The sequence below is a fragment of the Zeugodacus cucurbitae genome, chromosome 5 (genome assembly GCF_028554725.1).
Source record: "Zeugodacus cucurbitae isolate PBARC_wt_2022May chromosome 5, idZeuCucr1.2, whole genome shotgun sequence".
NCBI classification, from domain to species: Eukaryota; Metazoa; Arthropoda; class Insecta; order Diptera; family Tephritidae; genus Zeugodacus; species Zeugodacus cucurbitae.
In genome coordinates, this window is record NC_071670.1 from 33,952,411 (window position 1) to 33,974,982 (window position 22,572).

Genomic DNA, 22,572 nt, shown 5'->3' on the forward strand with positions numbered 1-22,572 from the left:
AATCGACACTCACCACCTTTTAATCGATTTTCTTGCTGAAAAAAATAATACGAGCTGCAGAGCTAAATAGATAAGTTACAATTCTTCTATAAGAGTGTACAGCTGAAGAATCGACACTCACCACCTTTTAATCGATTTTCTTGCTGAAAAAAATAATACGAGCTGCAGAGCTAAATAGATAAGTTACAATTCTTCTATAAGAGTGTACAGCTGCTGGCGTACGCCGATGATATTGATATCATCCGAAGCAACAACCGCGCCGTTTGTTCAGCTTTTTCCAGACTTGATAAGGAAGCGAAGCGAATGGGCCTGGTGGTGAACAAGGAAACAACGAAATATCTCCTGTCATCAAACAAACAGTCAGCGCACTCGCGTCTTGGCTCCCACGACACTGTTGACAGTCATAACTTTGAAGTTGTAGATAATTTCGTTTATCTGGGAACCAGCATTAACAACACCAACAATGTCAGCCTCGAAATCCAGCGCAGAATCACTCTTGCCAAAAGGTGCTACTTTGGACTGAGTAGACAATTGAAAAGTAAAGTCCTCTCTCGACGAACCAAAATCAAACTCTACAAGTCGCTCATTATCCCCATCCTGATGTATGGCACTGAAGCGTGGACGAAGACAACATCCGATGTGACGACACTAGGAGTTTTCGAGAGGAAAATTTTGCGCAAGAATTATTGTGCTCCGAACATTGGCAACGGCGAATACCACAGACGAACGATGACATTGACATAGTTCAGTGAAAAAAAAGACAGCGTTACGCTGGCTAGGTCATGTTGTCCGAATGGACGAAAACACTCCAGCTCTGAAAGTGTTCGATGCAGTACCCGCCGGAAGAAGCCGGCGATGGGGAAGGCCTCCACTACGTTGGAGGGACCAGGTGGAGAGCGACCTGGTTACACTTTGGATCTCCAACTGGCGCCGAACTGCGAGAAAAAGAGAGGAGTGGCGTGCTATCACTGATTCGGCTATAACCGGCTAATTGGTTTCAACGCCAATCACATACACATACATTTTTAATTTCATCTGATTAAGAAAGCAAAAGTATATACCAATCTTCTTTTCTATGGTCAATATGGGCCGGGCTGGAAGTGTGAGAAAAGTTTGTTCGCAGATATGATGATCCCTGGGATTATTATTATGAACAATAACTACTCTTAAAATTCGTCAAATAAGTATAAACGATTGGAAAAAATGTCAACAATGCCTTGCTTCGAAACATATTTTATAGAAATCTACAAATATGTCTGACCATTTCAATATTTAACTACAAATTGCTTTCCAAACGCTTAAAAATTGGGTTAACGACACGAAATTCCTGCTGTAAAAATAGGTATCGGTATGCAATTTATATGATAATTGAAGTTGGAGATTTAATCCAAATCAAATTTTACAAAAAATCTTAATCTGATGATTTTTTCTTTGCAAAATAATAACAATAAAAAAATTCGAAGAGATTATATTTTATTGAAGCTTTGTATTTTATTTTTTTGTATTTTTATAAAATGGGGGAACCCAAAGACTCTTACTGCTGAATGAATGATATCTACATGCACACACATATTTATGGACTCAATCGTTGGCCAAACAAAAGATCGCTTTAAAAATATTATTAAAAGTCAATAGCTATTTCTGACATACTAGAGAAATTAGGTCTACAAAAACAATAATAAGAAATAAGAAGCACACATAACTCAATGTGAAAAAGTAAATAACTTTACAACAACGGTAAATGTGCGCTTCGACTGACTTTAAACATACATATGTATGTACATATATGTATATAAGTACTAATGAAAATATTTACTTATTAGAAAAAAAAAACTAAGATTGAAAAAATCAAAAGGTTATTACACAAATATGTTAAATAAACAATAAAAAGCAAATTGATCGTAAGTATATGTACTACATATCTATATACTTTACATGGACTTACAAATATGTATGTATTTATATTTATATTTCTTGTTAGATTATGCTTTAGACATCTTCATCATCTTTATAGATCTTCTAAGTTTATAAATGGGCTTTATTTGCAGACTGTTTACAGGTAAATCACACTAACAAGTGCTGTAGTGGTAATATGTTATATGAATAGGCTTCGGAAGAGCAATCGAGAGCTAATGTGTTAGATTTTAATTCACACCTTTAAGATTTTGATAATTTAGATTTTTTTGGAATATCTGTTTGAATAAAATTTGAAATTATTTGTATTGTATTTATTATTTTTTACACCTTCCGAACTATTCAGAGCTGATATTTGCCATAAGTTCAATAGAACGTTGACTTCAAATTAATTTCGTATATAAATGGTTTTTAATAGGGACGCTATAAAAGTAGACCGATAGGGACAGCAAACAAAACCATAGTTTTCCCGCTCTTTTAACATTTCTCTTCAGTAAGGTTTGCAATTTCATCATGGAAAGATATATGATCTAACGACGAGATTTACTACCGACTTTCGGAGTAAGTGGCCTCAGCTTTAATCCAATCTATTCATCCATCCAAGTTACGGTCGTCCTAATCGTCCTGTCAGTTCAACAATAGAGCGTCTAGTGTAAAAAATTCAATCCACAGGCACAGTACAAAATGTTCCCGTGCCAGTGAGACAAAGAAGTGCCTGTAGTTTCGAGAATATTGATGACGCTAGCGCATCACTTGAGAAAGACGTCGTTCAAGCGTTGGGCATCCCTGTGAGGTCGTTGTGGCGAAAAGATCTTGGCCGCTTGACCACCATAATCGTCGTATGTTCGTTCAACTTGAAAATTATCTGGATTTTCATCGATAAATAAGCTTCAGCGAACGTGTTATCTCACGAAATGGCCTAGTCAATTGTGCGCCTCGGTCATGCAATTTGACGCAGTTCGTACGAATATCGAACATATTGCAGCAGTGTCGGCTGATATATGTTTGAAAAGCGTAGAAAATTGGTGGTGACCATGCAAAAGAAATCGAGTTCCATACATAATCACATAGAATGTACTTTCATTGGAATAAAGAATTTCATTGATATCGCAAACAGTTTTTTGTTTTATTTAAACTTATTGAGAAACCCTTTATAATATACATATATATATATATATATATGAGAAAAATACTTGCTCCCAATTAGCTGATAACTCGAAGATCTTGTTGTTGAGAAAAGATAACGTAACTTTCGAAAAAGCTTCCTTTGAATGTGACTCTTACCTAAAACACCGCTGGTTACGTTGCGCATTGACACAGTAATATCATTATCTGTAACCTCCGCAAATAAACAAAATAATAAAATTTTTCTAGAAAAATATTGATTTTTTTTTCTACACAAAGCAAAGAAACTGCAAATGATCGAAAATTAATTGTTGTTAAGAGCTGGTGATATTTAAAGCGGAAATCTGCACGCACACACACATCAACGAGAAATCCACATCTCGGCGACTATTATGAATTCAAGCCAAATAAAATGACAACATTAAATGGTATTAAGCGCACACACACATGCGCAGATATATTGACGAGAGAAACGCGCAACAGCATGTGCATATACAGTTAGATGGGCGAGTGCGCGCTAACGCGTTATAAAAGTCATTAAGAAAGTAATGCTTACCGCGCGCCATCAGAATTAAACACAATAGTTGATGCTGAGCGCGCAACGAAGAAAATAAAGAAAATTAAGTGCTGTTGAAGATCAGCGTTAAAGCGCGCGCAGTGGCGCTAGCAGCACGCAGTTAAATACAGAAATAAAAATTTAACGAGCTCATCAATCAACAGCGCGCCGAGCAGCAGCGTTGCTGTAAAATCGCGAGTGACACTTGACTCTCAACAAAGAAATTACAAGCAACACACATTTACAAATACACATACATACAGCGAGTGCCACAAACAAGCTTTGTTGGGCTAAGTGCTGAGCGCGCAACGAATTTATAAGCGCTTTTCAGAGCGCACGCGCATCAGCGGCGCCTCAAACTCACGTCATCATTGGCATCCCATTTACATACACATCACGCTCTGGTATTTATTTAAGCGCTGAATGACCAAGTGATATTGCTGTGCTACAAAACAAATTTTAAGTATCGCCAACAACAGCAAGAAATGCACGAAGAAGAAAGACAAATAACAAATGGTGAAAAACGTTGGCGACAAAACACAACGCCGCTTGCCAGGCGGCAGCGTAGCCACTACACATGAGACGCGGAGCTAGAGATACTAGACAAAAGAGACAGCAGCAGCAGCAACAGCAGCGACGGCAAAGCGGCGGCGCAACAGCATTACATGTATTGTATGGACAAGGCAACCAGCGGCGAGCAGCTGCGCGTTGTGCACAACGAAAACGAAATGGAATTACTTTCCCAAACGTGGTATAAAAACAGCACTACGGGTATGGGGCTTGTCTCATTAGTGTTTAGTGTCAGATCTCGCAAAGATGTGCGCCGGGAGATCTAAAATGTTTCAAAATAAATTTTCAACGCGGCTCGCGTTCTACGCAATCGCTTTACTATTACTTTCCTGCGCCACCCAACGCGCGTCGTCGATGTCACTCGAACGTTTGGGTGTCGATCAGAATGACTTGAATTCCGCGTCACTGGCGTCCGCCGACCACTATGAAGAGCAAACGGAAACGGATAATGCTGCTGCAGATATTGTGGGGGATGATAGGGAATTGGAAGCTGTGCCCACTAGCGGCAATACGGATACCTATCTGTTGGTGCCAGCCGGTGGTGCCGCCGAGCGTGAAAGTGTTGAGAAAAATACAATTGAAAGTGCGGGTGACTCAAATGGTGCTGCCGAAGAGCCACAACCCAACGAAGCGACCGACATGTTGATGGTTGAGTCCAATGACGCGCCTATGCATGTGTCCTTCCTCGCTGTGCCCGTTGAGCAAAGTGAATTGGTTGATGGCGAACAAGTGGCGAATGCCGAAGAAATAATTAACGATGATGAGAGTGCCAACGATGAACAAGTGCCCGACTTAGCTGATAAGATTTTGGAAATTCCCGCAGAACCGGAACTTCAGGAAGTCGTACCCGTAGTCGCTGAAGAAGTGCCATTAGCATCCATTGAAAAACTCGATACCGCAGCCGCATCTGCGGAGCTTGAACATGATTCGCATAATGAGGATACCGTTAGTGCCGAACATGAAACCATAGCCGACATGATCGCCGATGCGGTGTTGGAAGTCGAGAAGGATATGGAAAGTGCGCAATTGTCCGATGAGTTGCCAAGCAATGTAGTGCCAGTAGAAAGTGAAATCGTGGAAGATAGTGAGACAAATGATAATAAGAACGAAGAAGCTGCTGAGCAGGATGCTATTGAAAGTTTGTCTGCAATGGAAGAGGAGTTATTGCCAGAAGTTGTTTCAGTGCCCGTAGAAGCTGTGCACATTGAGCAAGAAAATAGTGAAGACAACAACGAACCTTTACTCGTAAGTGACAGCAAAGTGGAAGATGTGAATGTCGAGGAAAACGAAATTAAAGAAGATGAAGCAAACGAGCAGACTCCAGAGCATGAAATTTCTGAAGATTTGGTAAACAAACCTGAGGATATTATTGTAAATGTAGAGCCGGTGGCAGAAGAAATTGTGGCTATACAACCAGAAATCACTAATGAAGAAGATAATCAAAGTGCGGATGAGTCAATTGGATTATCCGACACTATTGTTCAAATGCAAAGTGAAGAGAATGCGATTGCACAAAGTAATTCAGATGCTGAAAACACAAATGCTGAAGGTGTGACTAAAGAGGAAGAAAATGCTTCAGTGCTTATGGACGAAATCAAAGCAGATACCAGTGAAGTTGAAGTGAATCCTGTAGCGGAAGCCATTGAGAAAGAAGTTGAGGCTAACTTAGCTGAAATGATTGCCGAAGATAATAAGGTTGAAGAAACCATTGCTAAGGAACCGACACCAAACGAAGCCCACGAAGAGCAAAATAAACAGGACGATGAAATTACAGAGGACAAGCATGTTGAAGAAACTCAAATGGCTGAGGAAGCACAGCAAACTGAAAACGATCAGGTTGCGGAAGAAAGTCAAACAGCAGAAGAATCACAAGCTGTTGAAGAAAGTCAAACCGCAGAAGAATTACAAACTGTTGAAGAAAGCCAAGCTCCAGAAGAAACTCAGGCGGCCGCAGAAACTGAAGCGTTTGAAGGGGACCAACTAGCGGAAGAAACGCAAATAACTGAGGACAACAAAGAGCAAGAAACAAATGGTGAAGATAATGTGGAAGCCGAAAAGGTAAAGCCGGAAGCTGTTAACAATCAATTAGATGAAATTTCGCAGGATGCTGCTATAAACGAAGAAAATCTGCAAGAAGCAAATGTGGAAAACTTGGCAGAGGAAACTTTACCTGTTGGAGAAGTGGCTAAGGTAGCTACACAAGAAGATACACATGCCGAGGAAATTCCTCAACAAGAAACAACGGCTGAAGATGTCAAAGAAGACAATAAGCTAGAGGATCCAGCTAGTGAAGATATCAAACAAGATGCGCCGATCGTAGAAGAAACACAACCAGAAGAAATCAAAGAAGAACAAATGGAACCACAATTGCCTGAAGCCAGTAGCCAGCTGTCAGAAGCGGAACAACAGCCGGAAGTGACTTATGAAGAATTACAAGAAACTGCGGTCAATGAAGCTGAAGTAAACGAAGATGCAACACAAAATGCCAGTCAGCAAATAACAGTAGAGAAATTGGAAGAAGAATCTACACCAACAAAAGTTGAAACTGCACCCGAAACCCAGGAATTAGTGGAAGAAAAATTGGAAGAAGTGCAAAATCCAACAGAGATCGAAACACAACCCGAAGCACAAAACTTGGAAGAACCACAAGTTAAACCAAGTGTAGAGTTAGTGCAAGAGGAGGAACAAAAACCTGAAGCAACACTGGAACTTGTAGAAAATCAAGAGGAACAAGAGCAACAACAACAGGAAGAAGCTCAAGACACCACAGCTGAAGAGTTGCAACAGCAAACTATAGAGGAAGAAGCTCAGGAAGCGCAACCTCAAGAGTCGCAACCGCAGGCTGTAGAAGAAGTAGCACAGGATACCCCAACTGAAGAGGTACAACAGCAGGTTGAGCAAGAAGAAACAAAGGACACTCTTAATGATGAGGTACAACAACAGGCTGAGCAGGAAGAAGCACAGGAGACTCTTAATGTAGAAGTACAACTGCAGGCTGAGCAGGAAGAAGCACAGGAGACGCTTAATGAAGAGGTGCAACAACAGGTTGTAGAGGAAGAATCACAGCAGGCTGTAAATGAAGAAGTACAAGAACAGGCTGTAGAGGAAGAAGCTCAGGAAACACAACCTGAATTACCACAGCAACAGACTGAAGAGCAGCAGCAACCAGAGTCTGAGCCAGAAGTAGAGCAACAACCATTGAAAGAAACTGAAATTCCAGAAGAACAAGTAGAAGAACACTTGGAAGAGGAAGTGATGCCACTGCAGGAACCAGTCGAGCAATTGAAACAAGAAGAATCCGTTATCCCACAACAACCACAACAACAGACCTCAGAAGAACAACCTCAAATTGAGGCACAAACGCCTGTGGCCCAACAAATACTCGCCGACGAACCAGCAGAAGTACCCACCGAGATTGCGACAGAGTCGCAGAACACCGGACCAATCGAACCCACCAATTCGTTGCTTACAACGATCATACAAGTGCCACAACAACAAGCAGCACCAGTGGTAAAAGTCGAAAATGATGAAGCACCATTAACGCCAACACTCGTCAGTGTCAACAATCCACCCGCCGCTGCAGCGGCACCTACAGTAGCACCACTAAATGTCATGGATAGCGTGCTCAATTATGTGAATGCCTCATTTATGCAACTCAATGCCAATAAACAACAACAACAACAGTTAACCACACAAAATCTAAAGGATGATGATGATGATAATTTGAATGCACAGTTAAGACGCTACGATGGTGCTCAGGTCTGGAGAATTGTTGTGCAAAGTGATCACGATAGGAAAATGGCGGATGAGCTGCAAACTAAATACGGTAAGTGTGGCTACTAGCAACAATAACAACAAACAACAATAGCAACAATAATAATTAAATAGTAGACAACAGGTCGATATGAACAGTTGAACAATGAATGTGTGGCGGGAGGGTTTTAGCACGAGGTAGAGGCTAGAGGATAGTGTGTTGCTTGGCACAGTGAAAGTGAATGCTTGGTGCGCTTGTGCTGGCATTGGCAGTGAAAAGCGCAAGCAAATAAGCTGCTTGCCGAGCCTGACAGGAAGCATGCCTATGTAGAGATACATGTATATGTATGTGTGGCGCTCATTTTGCTATGTGACCAACAGAGAAATATCGGTAGATACGAGTATGTTAATCACCACGCTGCCTGTAGAGGTTACCATCAGTAAGTAGCATACTTACGACAAACAAACAAACAAACAAGCAGACAAACAAAAACTCATGGTAATTAGGCTAATGGCATTGCTGCAACGTGACGGCTTTTGAACTATTTTCAATATTATATATACTCACATATATATATATGTATATTGCACGTTTTTTATGCAAGACAAAATGTGCAGTTAGAAAGTTTGTGCAAAACGCTCAAAATATTCGCGTACGCCTCAACGTGCTTTCGAAGGCAAATTCCAATGTGAAAGGGATGCAGACACAATAAGCCTTGGGCGCTTTGAGTGCAATTTTTGATGTTGGCAAAAATTTATAGCGTTCAAACAGAGTATATTGTGAAGGCTAGAATTGGCTAGATAGTGACTTGGCAGCGAAAGTGCCGTCGCCACTAAAATATTACTTTTGTAGAGAAAAAAAGGCAAGTGTGACCTGCTTTGAAAGTAAACATTCAACAAAACAATTAAAATGGTAGTCAGAGCTAATGTCGTGTTCACACTACAGCTGAATCACGTGATTCTTGTACTAACACAATCATCCACTCAATTTAGTGTTGTTTTCGCAACAAAAGTTTTGCTTTGTAACATTATCAAGGAGTAGTTTGAAGTTTAAACAAGAGGAAATTTTTCGTTGCAACCCTGAATGTGCTCTCTAGAGTATAGAGACCCCTAAATGCGGAGCGATCTCAACAAAATGTGGACTATTTACAAGGAAACCACCAAGAAGCATATATCTCTTACATCTCTTACATATATTGGCAATAATATGCCTAACTTAGCTTTTTTAAACGTTATTTTGGGTCAGTTACTGAGCTAAGGATGCTGTAACTAGTAATTAGGCACCAGCATCTATAGAGAAGAAGGATACTAATATCAAAGTATTCAAGTAGAACGAAAAATGTTAGAAGAAAAGAGAGAAAAGATCCCTAAACATTACAAATCTTCAGAAAGAAAGTGATTTTGAGGTTAATCTGGGCTTAATTTGAAACAAAAACAAATTTGATGAAAGAACTACGAGACAGTTATCTCCGAAAATTGCTTCTTTAAATCCTTTATTATCCTAACTCGTTAAAAGAGCAAGGAAAGATAAACCTGCGATAGCTAGAATTATCTAAAAAGGTGGGCTCCAATACAGCAGCCGCCAAAAGGGCAAATAAAGACAAATAAGAATCCCAAAATTTCGACTCTCTAGGTTAAATCGGCTTAAAAATATTTAATTTTTCAAATTTTAATTTTCATAAATAAAATTTTTTTTCATAAATAAATAAATAAATTTTTTCATAAATATAATAATTTTTTTTATAAATAAATTAATTTTTTTTTTCCATACACTTAAAAGAAATTTGATAAATAAATATAAATATATTTTTTTTACTCAGAATTTCAAAAAAACATGCTTGACATATCAGAAGTTAGCCTTAATACCGTTAACATATTCGAAAAAATTTCATCAGCCTCACACAGTTGGCTCTTTCAAACGCTTGACTAGTCTGCGCATGCGCTTTGCCTGCTGCATTACTCGGGAAAAAGTTGTTGCTGCTCATGCAAAACAAATACATGCAAATCAATAGCAGTTTAATGGCAATGCAATTGGGCTGTCGCGCTACTCTCTACACTTAACTGATTTATTTATTTACTTTTAATCATTTGCATATTTTAGTTTTATTGTTATTGGATTTTATTTTAGTATATTGTTTTTGTAATTTCACTTTAAACGTTAACATTTCTAATTTGACTAACTGATTTTGTATGCTGCAGCATACTTTTCCGCTACTAAGCTGCTGTGCATATGAAATTTTGTACGCGATTGGCATACAAAATGGTCAAAGGAAAGGAGCGACTGTAGACTATGCTGCAGCTGGCCGGCGAGCTGAACAATGAGAGTAGATACATATGTAGCTTTCTTTGCACAGCCGCCCGCCAATGCGAAAGTAAAAGTAAAGTAATGAATGAATAATGAAAATAAGTAATCTATATGCAAGTGATGAAGCGAAGAGTAAGTAGATCGAAAAAAGTATTTAAAAATAAAATTAAACATTTAATGATTGTTGACAAAATTCCGCACTATTTTGCAAATGTGCGGGGAAAGTGTGCGAAAGACAGATACATTCTATTATACATATTTTTTTTAATTGAGCATCTGACTTTATATAAATATTTATATATTTATATCGACGATTTTTTTTAAATGTATTTATTTATTTTTTGAAATTGACATATATTTCTTTATAAGACACACCTAAGTTTAATAAAACTAAATTCCTACATGCTTGTCATTGTATTATGGTTCAAGGTCGTTATAGCAATACACACATACATATGTATGTAGATATCTACTTATTGTAAATGACAGCCAAAATTCAATTTGTATGCGTGCGAATTCTTCTATACTGATTTTGATTTGCGTAATACGCGTCCTCATAATGTTATATATATATATACAGCATCAGTTGTTGCTCCCATAATATTTATATTCTTTTTTAGTGTATGTGTATGCTCTGGCTATTCGCCTGCGCCGACGAGCAGCACGTATTTTGATGATATAACGAAAAATTCCCAACTTTTTTGCTCATACATTTACAAGAAATACTGCAAATAACAAATTTTCTCATAGTTAATGAGTTTGCGCTGATAGCAGAAATGTTTATAATGAGTTTTCTCAGCAGGAATTATTAAAAATATATTAAATGCGCACATATGCATGCTTATGTGTGAGTTAAGTGCTTGTAAAGCCCGTAGTGTAGTTTAAAATAGTGATATTTTATTGTAGAAATAGCTTTCATATAAATTTAAAGCTTGCCACAAATAATATATGAGACAAATATGAAATTATTTAATGCCTGAAAATTCTATTAACCTAACAGCATTTTTATATAATATTTTATTGTTCTTTCAAATACCTTTCATTTGATACCAATATTGTTATATAACATTTTATTTATTTTCACAACAGTTGGCAACACTTCCCAAAAATATTCTTGAAAGAAAACTTGCTTAATTATATTTAATTTCATTCTTTTATTGTAATATTTTATTTACTTCAATAATTTAATTGTTAAATGAAAATTTTTAAATAGGTGGCAACCGTACCTAATATATATTTTCAACTATAAGCTTTCCTACAACTCATTATGATGATACCCATATTACTATCTCATCGATTTTATGAAGTTGCAATTTTAAACAGGTGGCAACTCCATAATTTTTTTCTTTTCATTTAAGACTTCAATCGAAATGTTTCAATTCTTTTAAATAGGTGGCAAACCTATCTAATACATATTTTAAAGTATTAGCTTTTCTATAGCTTATTAATTTTATGAGGTTACAATTTTTAAACAGATGGCAACTCTATTCATTTTTATGTTTTAATTTTTAAGTTAAATTACAAGCTTTCAGTTTCCAGTTTGTAGTATTTGTTTTTATTCTATTTTTTTATTTTAACGTTTTTAAAGATATGTGGCAACTCTCTTACTATTATTATACCCACAATTTTGTCTTAAAAAATTTTAAAATATTAATAATTTAAATTTCATTTATTATATGACCTTTTAATTAGTGGCCACAGCGCTTGGTGGTCCATGCCACTGAACTCAGTTTTTGTAATAAAAATAAACCTAAATAACTAATAGCTAATTTAACTATTATACTAAAGCAAACTACAGTTAGCTATTTTATGCATATCCAAGGGTTAAAAAACTCATAAGACATTGTAAAGTTACAATAATTAACAAATTTCCATAATCGATTCGTTCCGCAATTTCGTAGCGCTTCAAACAATTGCCGCCCATTCAAACACACACAGCCACACAAACACATACATACTTAAGCATATATAATAGAGATTATGAAAAATTAAAAATTAATGTATAAACGATCTTTTAAAATTTTTTCTATTTTTATTTTTTCCACATTTGTTTTTTGCTTTCTTCCATTTTCACACGAACCCGGCTCAATTTCCAATTGTGCTTTCGATGAACTATTAAACCACTGTACACCAAAAAAACAAAAACAAAAAACAACAAACTGCAGGTGGTCAACTGTGGAAGGAGGTGAAGCAAGAGGTCGATTACTTGTTGAAGCCACAAGTTTTGGCCGATGCCGCACAGCATGTGCGCGCCGCAAATCTGTCCCGTATTGTACTCATCGATAATTTACAAAATGTCATCGAAACGGAAAATCCCAGCGCAGCGGAAATCGCACAATACCAAAACCGAAAGGGTAAGTTTTACGAACTTTATAGCTTAAACTATAAAAAAAAAAACAAAGAAAAAAGTGTCAGACGCCGCCGTTAGTTGTGCGCTGCTAGGAACACTGTCCAACGCGACAACGAGTCTTACACCCACTCGTTGTTCGGTGTTATCAGGTGTAAATGTGTGACATGTTGACGCCGTCACGGGCAACAATTCACACTTTACGCAAAGCGTTTGATGAAGTATCAGACATTTATATTCTAGCAACTGGAAAAGGGTATTCATGATACCAACGGTAACGATAAATAGTTTAAAGGCAACAATTTTACATGGATTTGGCCAGATTTCGTTCCTTTGGAAATTATTATCCTACTTTTTTCCAATTTGAAAGTTTTTATGCCATAAGCTGACTTTGAGAGCTTTCAAATCGAAAGTCGGAGTAAAGAAATGTCAAGTGCCAACAACTATCTGTCAAATTTAGATTACCTCTCTGTTCTCACGACAGGCCAAGTATTTCTTTCAAATTCATACCAAAAAGATTCAAATCAGCTGTCTTTTTATCAGATTTATATTTTGATCAGACTACACGTTTGAATAAGTATCATATTGAATACCCCCAAAAGAATGAAAAGTGCGCTGTTGCTGTGACAAAACTGCCAAAGTTTTGTGAGAGAGAGAGAGAGAGAAGTGAAAACAACGAAGAAAACTTTTCCGTTCAGCTGCAAAAATTTGTGTTAAATAAGTAAGAAAATCAACACAATTTGAAAATTTCAGGGGTTGTTGCATTTGCGCGTCTGTATTTCAACGCTTTCGCACAAAAACTTTGGCAATTCAGACAATTCGATTGTGACCGTTATAACGGCGTTAAGGGCAGTGGCAATGGTGGTGGCATTTTATGCGCTTTCTGTGGGTGCTGTCGCTAGTAGGCCGTTAGTTACGCCAAACTAACTGTGTCTATATGTATGCAGCCATTGTCATAAGGCGATATGAAAAATGACGTTTGGCTGACAATGTGGCACGCTTGTGAGTACAATGCATGCATTGCAGTGAATGAGTGCCCGGGAAACCATGCAATTCTTACACGCCTGACTGGCTTAAATGACTTTTTCATTGCTTGGGTTTGAGAAGTGTTAGTTATTTGACTTCTAATACATTTTCAATGTTTGTAAATGTGACACCACAAATTTTTGGGCGTACTAACTAATTTATCGAAAATCAACACGAGCTCCTCGTAGTTGCCACGAAAATGCCGAAAATTTCGAACTATTCCAAAGGGGAGTTGGCTTCTTGACACCTTGCCCAACAACTTGAGCGCACTTGTATGCGCTTACAGCCCCTTCAAGTGATATTTTGGCTACGCTTCGTTATGCTTTGGTACGCCACGCCGGTGTTTGTTTTTCGGTTACATAATGATGTGTAAATTTTGGGTATTCGTGCCCTGATACACCTTGATTAAATGATAAAGTCAATTTGAAGTGTGGCTAAATTATCGCTGCAGTTGACAGACGCAAATACGTCAGGAGAAATTCGAGTAATTAAAAGAAGACAAGCAGAAATGGTTAAGTTGCTTTGTGCGAGAGATGCAGATGGTAATCGTTAGGCGATTACAGCTTTACTTCTTTTTAGTGATTTGCGTTCTGACTCAGTCCACCAAATTATGTTGCCAAAACCGTGGGTTCAAATAAATGCAGACCAGATAGAGCTTTGTTTGGATCTTGTGGATCCAGTTCTTGTGGATTCGAATTTTTCCACATTTTTGAAATCACTTTGTTTTGAGACTTGTCTATAGATTCAAAAGAGACTTGAGCCCGGGAAATTTCTTTCCATCAGGCATTCTATCGCCGTCTGAGAATAGAACAGCGATTTGCTGAGGAGCAGATCTGGAGAATACGGTGGACGAAGAAACAATTCATACGATTTTATCATCGGTTCATTGATTCGAGACCTAGTCGAGTCGGTCATCGATTACAGAGGCCTTGCATACTCAAATATTCATGAACCACATGTCAAATACGTTCCATTGATACCATTAGTATCAGATCACTATCAATATTTGTATTTTTTCTATATTTTTTGTGAGTGCATTGCGTCAATTAAGATTTGTTACAAGTTTACCGGCGGCAATCAATCAAATGCACCGCGGAATTGTTTAATCAATAAGAAAACAATTTCAATTCGAATGATTGAGGAGTAAAGCAAAATACGAGCCCCCAAATTAAATGTGCGAATGCAACATTGCAACATAAATGGCACTGCAATTATCGTGAACCCTATATGGCAAACGCGTAACCCTAGACGAAAGCGCCAAATGATAATGAGGCAATAAACCCATAGAAATATACATTTAACCGTTACGCATACATTTGCGCATTTAGTGCATTTTCGATTGAATGTACTTCAATTCCGAGAAAAACGCGCCCTTTGTACTTTATACGACTCACTTAAAGACGAGACCGTCAAATAGTGCAGGCAATTTGATACTTCTTGCATACTTTGTGGCATATCCGGCGTTTTTTACGATTCCTTTGATGGATGGGCGGTGTTTGTCAAGTATTTTATGGATTTCATGCTTGAGTGAATTTAATTTGCGCACCACAAGAAGCAAAACTTTTTCAATGAAAGGAAGCATATGTGATTTGTTTATTTAATATTATTTTATCTTCAAACTATTTTTAGGACATCGCTTGACATGGAAGGCCTATCATCGTCTCGATGACATACACGGTTTCTTTGATACTATGGCCAAAACATACCCCGATATTTGCTCTGTGGAAACTATTGGCTATTCGTTGCAGAAACGCCCATTGAAAATCTTAAAGTGAGTAAACAATTCAACATTGAAATAAAAATATAAAATATTGCTTACATAACCTAGTATTGAAATGTCACAAGTTTTAGCACACTTTCTACTTAATTCCCACAGCCACATAATAATTTCCTTCTTATCTTTTCGCTTTATAGAATTTCCAACGGTAATCCCGGCAATCCCGGCGTTTGGATCGATGGTGGCATGCACGCACGCGAGTGGATTAGTCCCGCAACGGTCACATACATTGCCAACCAATTGATTGAGGATTGGGAGAACTTGCCCGACTATATGCGCAATGTCAATTGGTAAGCCCACATTAAGCCCCACTTATTGCCACGTTCACAGTGAATAAAATTTCCTTTCACCTCTCAACAGGTACATACACGCCGTGGCTAATCCCGATGGCTATGAGTACACACACACCACCGATCGTCTCTGGCGCAAGAATATGCGTTCGCACGGTCGTCAATGTCCTGGCGTCGATTTAAATCGTAATTTTGGTTACAAATGGGGCGGCAAGGGCACATCGGCAAATCCATGCTCGCAAACTTATCGCGGCAGCAAAGCATTCTCGGAACCAGAGACATTCTACATTTCGAAATTCATCAGCAATCAGCCACGTGGCACCTTCCAAGCGTATCTCTCATTCCACAGTTATGGACAGTACATCTTGTATCCATGGGGTTATGATTATCATCTAACAGCCGACAAGGCGGATTTGGATCGTGTGGCGCGTCAAGCGGGAACGGTGAGTTAAATAACATAAAAAACAGTAATATACTCGGATTTTTGACACCCAGCTTTTTTCCGAAGTGAGAACCTACATATATACTCAAAATACTTAGAGAGGGTTCTACTTAAAATTAGTTGTTACTTCTTGTAGCTACAAATAACATTCATTACGTAGAACTGACTATCCATGGAACACTTGTTCTATCGAACTCTTCTACTGTAGTTTAATTTTCTTTTCTTAGAATTTATTTTACGTATAACTGATATTAATTTTGTTTATCTTTCTACACCTAGACCATCACCAAGAAATCGGGTGGCAAATACACTGTCGGCTCATCGGCGACCACACTATATCCAGCAGCTGGCGGTTCGGATGATTGGGCCAAGGGCTTTGCTGGCATCAAATACGCCTACACCATTGAATTGGGTGACACCGGACGTTATGGTTTCGTGCTACCCGCCAGCCACATTGAACCCAATGGCAGTGACGGTTACATTTTCGCCGAAACGGTGGCGCGCGCCATCACACAGGGCAACAAATACAGTCGAAAACGTGCCTTGTGAATTACGAATTAGTTTAATTCTCTAAATTAATTTAACATAATTTATTTAAATTATTTATTTATTAATTTAATATTTATTTATTGATGCTGTCCTAGCGAGAGGAAATATACTTAATTAACTAAAAGAGAAGATATGAGATGAGAAAAGGGTAGTCGAAAACAAAAGCCAATTTAGCTTAGTAACGAAAATGCCAATTAAAGTAATGCCTATTTATTTATTTATTATGCGAAATATTTATTTATTTATTTATTGTATTTGTAAAAGTAATTTATTTGCGTATTTATGTTGTACTGGCCCAAAGTAGGCGACAATTTGGCCGATTAATTGCATTTAAATGGACTGAAAGTTTGTTTAAACAAATGAAAGCGTACAGAAAATTCAAGTGAATAATAAAATGAAATGAAATTGAAAATAATAAAATGTGTTTGAATGTTACAAGAAATTTCACGAAAATGCAAATGCAATGGTTAGCGATTGGAATGCGTGCAAGATTTAAGATTCACGACATCTCAGTAATTGTGCTGGCAAGTCTCTCTGTATGTTTGTATGACTGTGTTTGAGTAAATGAGATTTTGGTTATCCACTTGCATACATCAAATGGCTAGAAAGTAAGTGAAGAAGAAGAGTCAAAAAAAATCGACAAAAACTTTGGTACACTGACTTAAGGTCATACGTAATCACGTATAGACATACGTATGTACTTACGTACTGTCGATATGATTTTGACAGCAGCACACAGTCATCCACATGACAGAATCAACAATTGCTCGCGCTGCATGCAGCACTCCTCTCTCACCGCAGTGTTTGTCTTGTAAATTCCCATGCGCAGCCTTGACCCTCTTCTATCGTCATTGTTCTTTATTATTTTAAGTTTTCTTTCTTTTCGTTTTCGGCTACAAAGTATTTAGGCAAGTTAAGTAGAATGTGAGCAGTTAGGTTCCTGCCTTTGATGGCACAGTAAATGGCGTACCTCATCAAATTTACTGCTGTTGTTGTAGGCTTTTGCTGCACATTATACGACAAGACCAAAAAGAGAGCGTAAAAGGCATGCATATTCATAATACATGTGTACAAATGTAGATGTTTCATTTAGCCTCACAATCGATATCCTGAGAAATGCATTTCCTTTGCCTAAGGCAACCTCAAAATTATTGGCAATTGTCAATTTTTTATCGCTGCCTCGAGGGAAGTATTTTCCTTTTGTCGAATATATGAGAGTAGAAGATACGATTTCTTGAAAATATTGGACAGTGCATAAATTTAGCAATTCAGAATTAGTGGAAAACAAGAGAGATTGACTCAAAGTCGTTTCATTATTTTGTGAGATTTCAAAACAGTATATTTTTCTATCAAAAAACTAATCTCAAAAAATTTTCTAAAAACAACTTTAGACATCTGGAATCTTCTCAACGAATTGTAAAAGTCAAAATTATTGGATCTTCTTGGAAAACGTTTCTGCTTTGAGTGTGACATTCGGTTTCGAACACTTAAGATGTACTCATTTTTATACTCTCGCAACAAAAGTTGCTAAAGAGAGTATTATAGTTTTGTTCACATAACGGTTGTTTGTAACACCCAAAACTAAACGAGTTAGATATAGGATTGTATATACCAAAGTGATCAGGGTGACGAGTAAAGTTCAAATCCGGATATCTGTCTGTCTGTCTGTCCGTCCGTCCGTCCGTCTGTCCGTCCGTGCAAGCTGTAACGCTTAATGAAACTTGGAACACGTATTCCTTGGCACCATAAGAAGGTTAACTTCGAAAATGGGCGGAATCGGACCACTGCCACGCCCACAAAATGGCGATAACCAAAAACACATAATGAGCTATAACTAAGCCATAAATAAAGTTATGATAATAAAATTTGGAAAATAGGATCGCATTAGGAAGGGGTACATTTGGATGTATTTTTTTGGAAAAGTGGGCTTGAACCCCGCCCCCAAATAGGTTTTTTGTATATAACTCGAAAACCAATAAAGCTATATAAACCAAACTTCTGTCGTTTATTTTAGCCATTTCCTTATACAGTGCAAAAATGAAAGAAATCCGATAATAACCACGCCCACCTCCCATGAAAATGACTAAAAGTGCGTTAACTCACTAACGAGAAACGTCAGAAACACCAAATTTTACATAAGAAATGTCAGAAGGAAGCTGCACTGAGATCTTTTTACAAAATGGAAAATGGATCTATCTCTAGAACTACTCGACAGATTTAAATGAAATTCGGTATATAATATTTTCTTGACACCCTGAAGAATATGGGCGAAATCGGTTCACAACTACGTCTACTTCCCATATAACTCAATTTTGAATTTCATCTGATTCCTTCACTTTATAAGATATACATAAGGAACCAATGAAGATAGCGAAATAAAACTTAACACAAATACTGTAATGACACAAATGCTGTGACATCACTTGTGGAAAAATTGTCAAAATCGGACAATGACTTTTCAAGGCCCCTGATATCAAACATGAAGAACTCAGTTCCTAAGGGTAATTTTTCACCGAAAATATAGGTAAATCTCTAAATAAATTGCGAGAGTATAAAGTGTTCGGTTGCACCCGAACTTAGCCTTTCCTTACATGTTTTTATAATAGCTTTTATTATATTAAAGTAAGCTTCCAGATGTGTTATTAAAAATATGTTCATAGTTATCCATTACTACACATTATGTTTGAGAATTTTCGTTTTTTGAAAAAAAAATTTATTCGTCTACATTAATATTGTCGCCTTTAAAATATTCTCCATTCGATATTATGAACTAATGCTTTTTCCGATCGTCGAAACATTTCTTAAACTCGATTTTAGATATAGCCTTTAGCTCTTTCAGCGATTTCATCTATGTTTGGCCCTTTAAGGTTCTCTTTATTTTTAGAAATAAGAAAAAGTCACATGGAAACATGTCTGGGGAATATGGATGCTGGGGCATCGTTGCTTTTTTGTTTTTGGCCAAGAATTCACGAACAACCAATGAAGTGTAAGCTTTTAAGAAACAAAAAAAAAAAAAAGTAAGCTATAAATAAAGCTGAACATTTTATCATTTAATTTTTATTATTATTTTATTTATATTTATTATTTATTATTTTATTTTTATTAATTATTTTTTTTTATAACTTTTTACACCTCATACATGGATGTTTATATTTTTCCGACATTTTTTAACATCATCGAAAATCAAACAATGGAGGAGTTATACTAGAAGAATAAAATATATTGAATCAGCATCGTTAAATTTTTTTCTCAGCTTTCAAAAACCACTTCGCAAAAGGGTTTCTGAATTTTGAAAGGTTTTCTCCTTCTTCAAAACGGCCTATTGCAAAAGAATAAACATTAAGTTAAGACAGTTTGAATTATCTGGTTCTAAAACACTTTTGACAATTACTAATCGATTTATTGGTTTTGGAATCATGATTCACGCCGAAAAAATTCGCTGAAATATTAAAAGTTTTGTGCTAAAATTAAATGTACATAGAAAGAAGTCTTCATGTGTGTGGTCCCTCCCTAATACGCCACTAGTCTACCTCGAAAATTGTATAATAACAGTTATTAACTTGGGACCTAAATTAAAACCCATTATACTACTGTGCAATTAATATGTAGTTAAATTCTCGCCGAAAGGGTTTATGCAAGTTACAAATTAATTAATCTTAGAACCTCTATGGTCCTACGGATAAATCATTTAAAGCAAATAATGAAAAGAAAGAAAACAAAAGACACGTGTTTCAGTAAGCAATAACTACAAGCGAAAACACGAAAAAGAAATTGCAAAATGACAAAAAATACAATAAATTCATAAAAATTATATTTGCTCTATCCACACAACTCTTCATTGGATAGGTTATCAACTTTCCAATGTTACATAATTGAATTTTGTTTTTTTGCGAATAATGTAAATTATATACATATTTTTTTTAAGTTTATTCAACTTTTTCACAATGAAGAGATGAAATATGGATATTGGGGGGAATTACATATGTATATGAAACCAAATACATATGGTACATAAGTATACTGATAAACCAAATTTTACATAACAGTAGAAAACTCTTAGATTATTAGGCGCTTTCATGTATCTTCCACAGTTCATTCAACTATGACTAATATTTGCGTTCAAGCCAAGGGTTGACTTTACATAAATATTAGGGTTTCTGAGGTGAAATTAAAAAGGAAAAGTAAAGAAAGGTATGACGTTATCAAAATAAAACAAAAACAGAAGTAATTAATAAATTTCAAATTTCGTGGAATGTATAGAGGAGTAATTTTAATGAAAAACAAGTATGACTCCTCGAAGGGTTACAAAAATTTTACAAAGAAAGTACGAGAGTTATTATATTTTATAGACTACATATATTAGGGTAGTTCGTTTATATTTAACATGTCAAAGGAGTTCCAAGGAGCTCAACAGAGTTCAAAACACGTTCTGTGCATTTGATCCCAAAACAGTTCTAAAGGGTGATCCATTTCGAGGTTCCCTACTTTTTTAAAGAAAAAACATAGAAAATTCAAATTTAGTGGGGAATGTTTATTAACCTTCGAAAGAACATTTTTTGGCATTTATGTTTTAAAGATTATCTCTTTCAAATGTTAGCCAGCTACGTCTCAGATAGTCCATCCGTTCTGTCCAATTTTCGATTACTCGATCGAACCTGGCGAATGCACACGTGATGTTTTGCTCCAGTGCCTGATCGAAGCATAGACATAGGCGTCAGTCAAACATATCCCTCAAGGAAAATGTCTAACAGTGTGATATCACACGATCTTGGTGGCCAATCGACCGACCCAAAACGTGAAATTATCTGTTCACGGAAGTGTTCTCTCTATGAATCCGTTTTGTTCAAATCAAATGTCGCCGAGAGCTTCAATTTCAGGCATCAAATAGTCGGTTAACATGACATTATTTTTAAAGAAATATGGACCGATGATTCTACCGGACCACAAACCACACCAAACCGTTGTTTTTCTGTATGAAATGTCAGCTCTGGAATCTTTTCAGGTTGCTCTTATTATATACCCATTGAGCCAGAAATAGGCCTAGGAATTTGGTTCGAAAACGTCGGATATTTTCGGAACTATTTAAGAGCTCACAAGCTATAAAACGTTCCAAATCGTTCCATACGTCAGTCCGAATTGCTACGAACGGCTCTCCACGATCTACGTGTAACAATACTGAACAAAAATAACATGGCAGCTTGACATGACTGCCGCGTGATTTGTAAAAAAAAGTCTTTCCAAAAAAGTACCTCTACTTGGATCCCCCGTTAGTAGTTCAAAGTATTCGCCATATTGTATAGGAGGTTTTGGCAACAAGAGTAAATATTGGTTCATACTTTTATGAATAAAGGACGGTATATTGGATTTAGCTCGATGGTACAAAGTAGATTTTGAACAATGGTCGTGCCTACAGTAAGAGAACTAATTATCTGATGATTATCTAGTCCATAGCTAACACATGTTCAGTTGACATGAGATTCGTTTTATAACCTAATGTTTCTTCAGGTTACAAAAAAAAAGCTTTTGGTTCACCCTGTATAAAATTGCGAATATTGCCAATCTTTAAACAGGTAGCCTGGCTAACAAAATTTTTAATGAAAAGCTATTTTGTTTTTGAATATATGAATGTCGGCATGTGCTTATAATCACAATTACAAAATATAATCCATCGTAAAAGAACGACAACAACAGCTATATAAGACACCTTAATCATCTACAACGCGTTGCCTTTCCTATAGCTTCTCGTCGACTCAGATGATTATGCTGCTAATGATCATTACAAGCGGCGCAACAGTTAAAACAGTTAAAACAGTTATTTTCGATTTCCCCAATTTTATTGTTGTTATCTTTTTTCTTGTTATTATGCAAATTAATTAATTTTGCTCACTCTGTTGTCGTTACAAAAATGAAAGATTATA

At 36.8% G+C, this 22,572-nt stretch overlaps 1 protein-coding gene across 3 annotated transcripts; it reads left to right on the top strand.

Annotated features, from left to right (window-relative positions):
- The first annotated feature begins 4,370 nt into the window (after positions 1-4,370).
- Positions 4,371-17,074, top strand: LOC105220642 (protein P200). 3 transcript variants are annotated; one of them, XM_054231261.1, is made up of 7 exons: positions 4,371-7,210; positions 7,262-7,991; positions 12,389-12,577; positions 15,226-15,367; positions 15,511-15,663; positions 15,734-16,106; positions 16,385-17,074. In XM_054231261.1, the coding sequence occupies exons 1-7, from the start codon at positions 4,412-4,414 to the stop codon at positions 16,652-16,654; spliced, it is 4,656 nt and encodes a 1,551-aa protein (XP_054087236.1). In that variant the 5' UTR covers positions 4,371-4,411; the 3' UTR covers positions 16,655-17,074. The 3 variants fall into 3 exon arrangements, with proteins under 3 accessions (XP_054087236.1, XP_054087237.1, XP_054087235.1); XM_054231262.1 differs by having other exon boundaries at positions 4,371-7,045; positions 7,097-7,991; XM_054231260.1 differs by having other exon boundaries at positions 4,371-7,991.
- Positions 17,075-22,572: the final 5,498 nt, after the last annotated feature.

Excerpts from the sequence above, each read along its gene's own strand:
- LOC105220642 (XM_054231260.1), top strand. The coding sequence starts at position 4,412 with ATGTGCGCCGGGAGATCTAAAATGTTTCAAAATAAATTTTCAACGCGG. Across the intron at positions 15,664-15,733 it reads TATATGCGCAATGTCAATTG|GTACATACACGCCGTGGCTA; the intron begins GTAAGCCCACAT and ends ACCTCTCAACAG. Across the intron at positions 16,107-16,384 it reads TGGCGCGTCAAGCGGGAACG|ACCATCACCAAGAAATCGGG; the intron begins GTGAGTTAAATA and ends TTCTACACCTAG.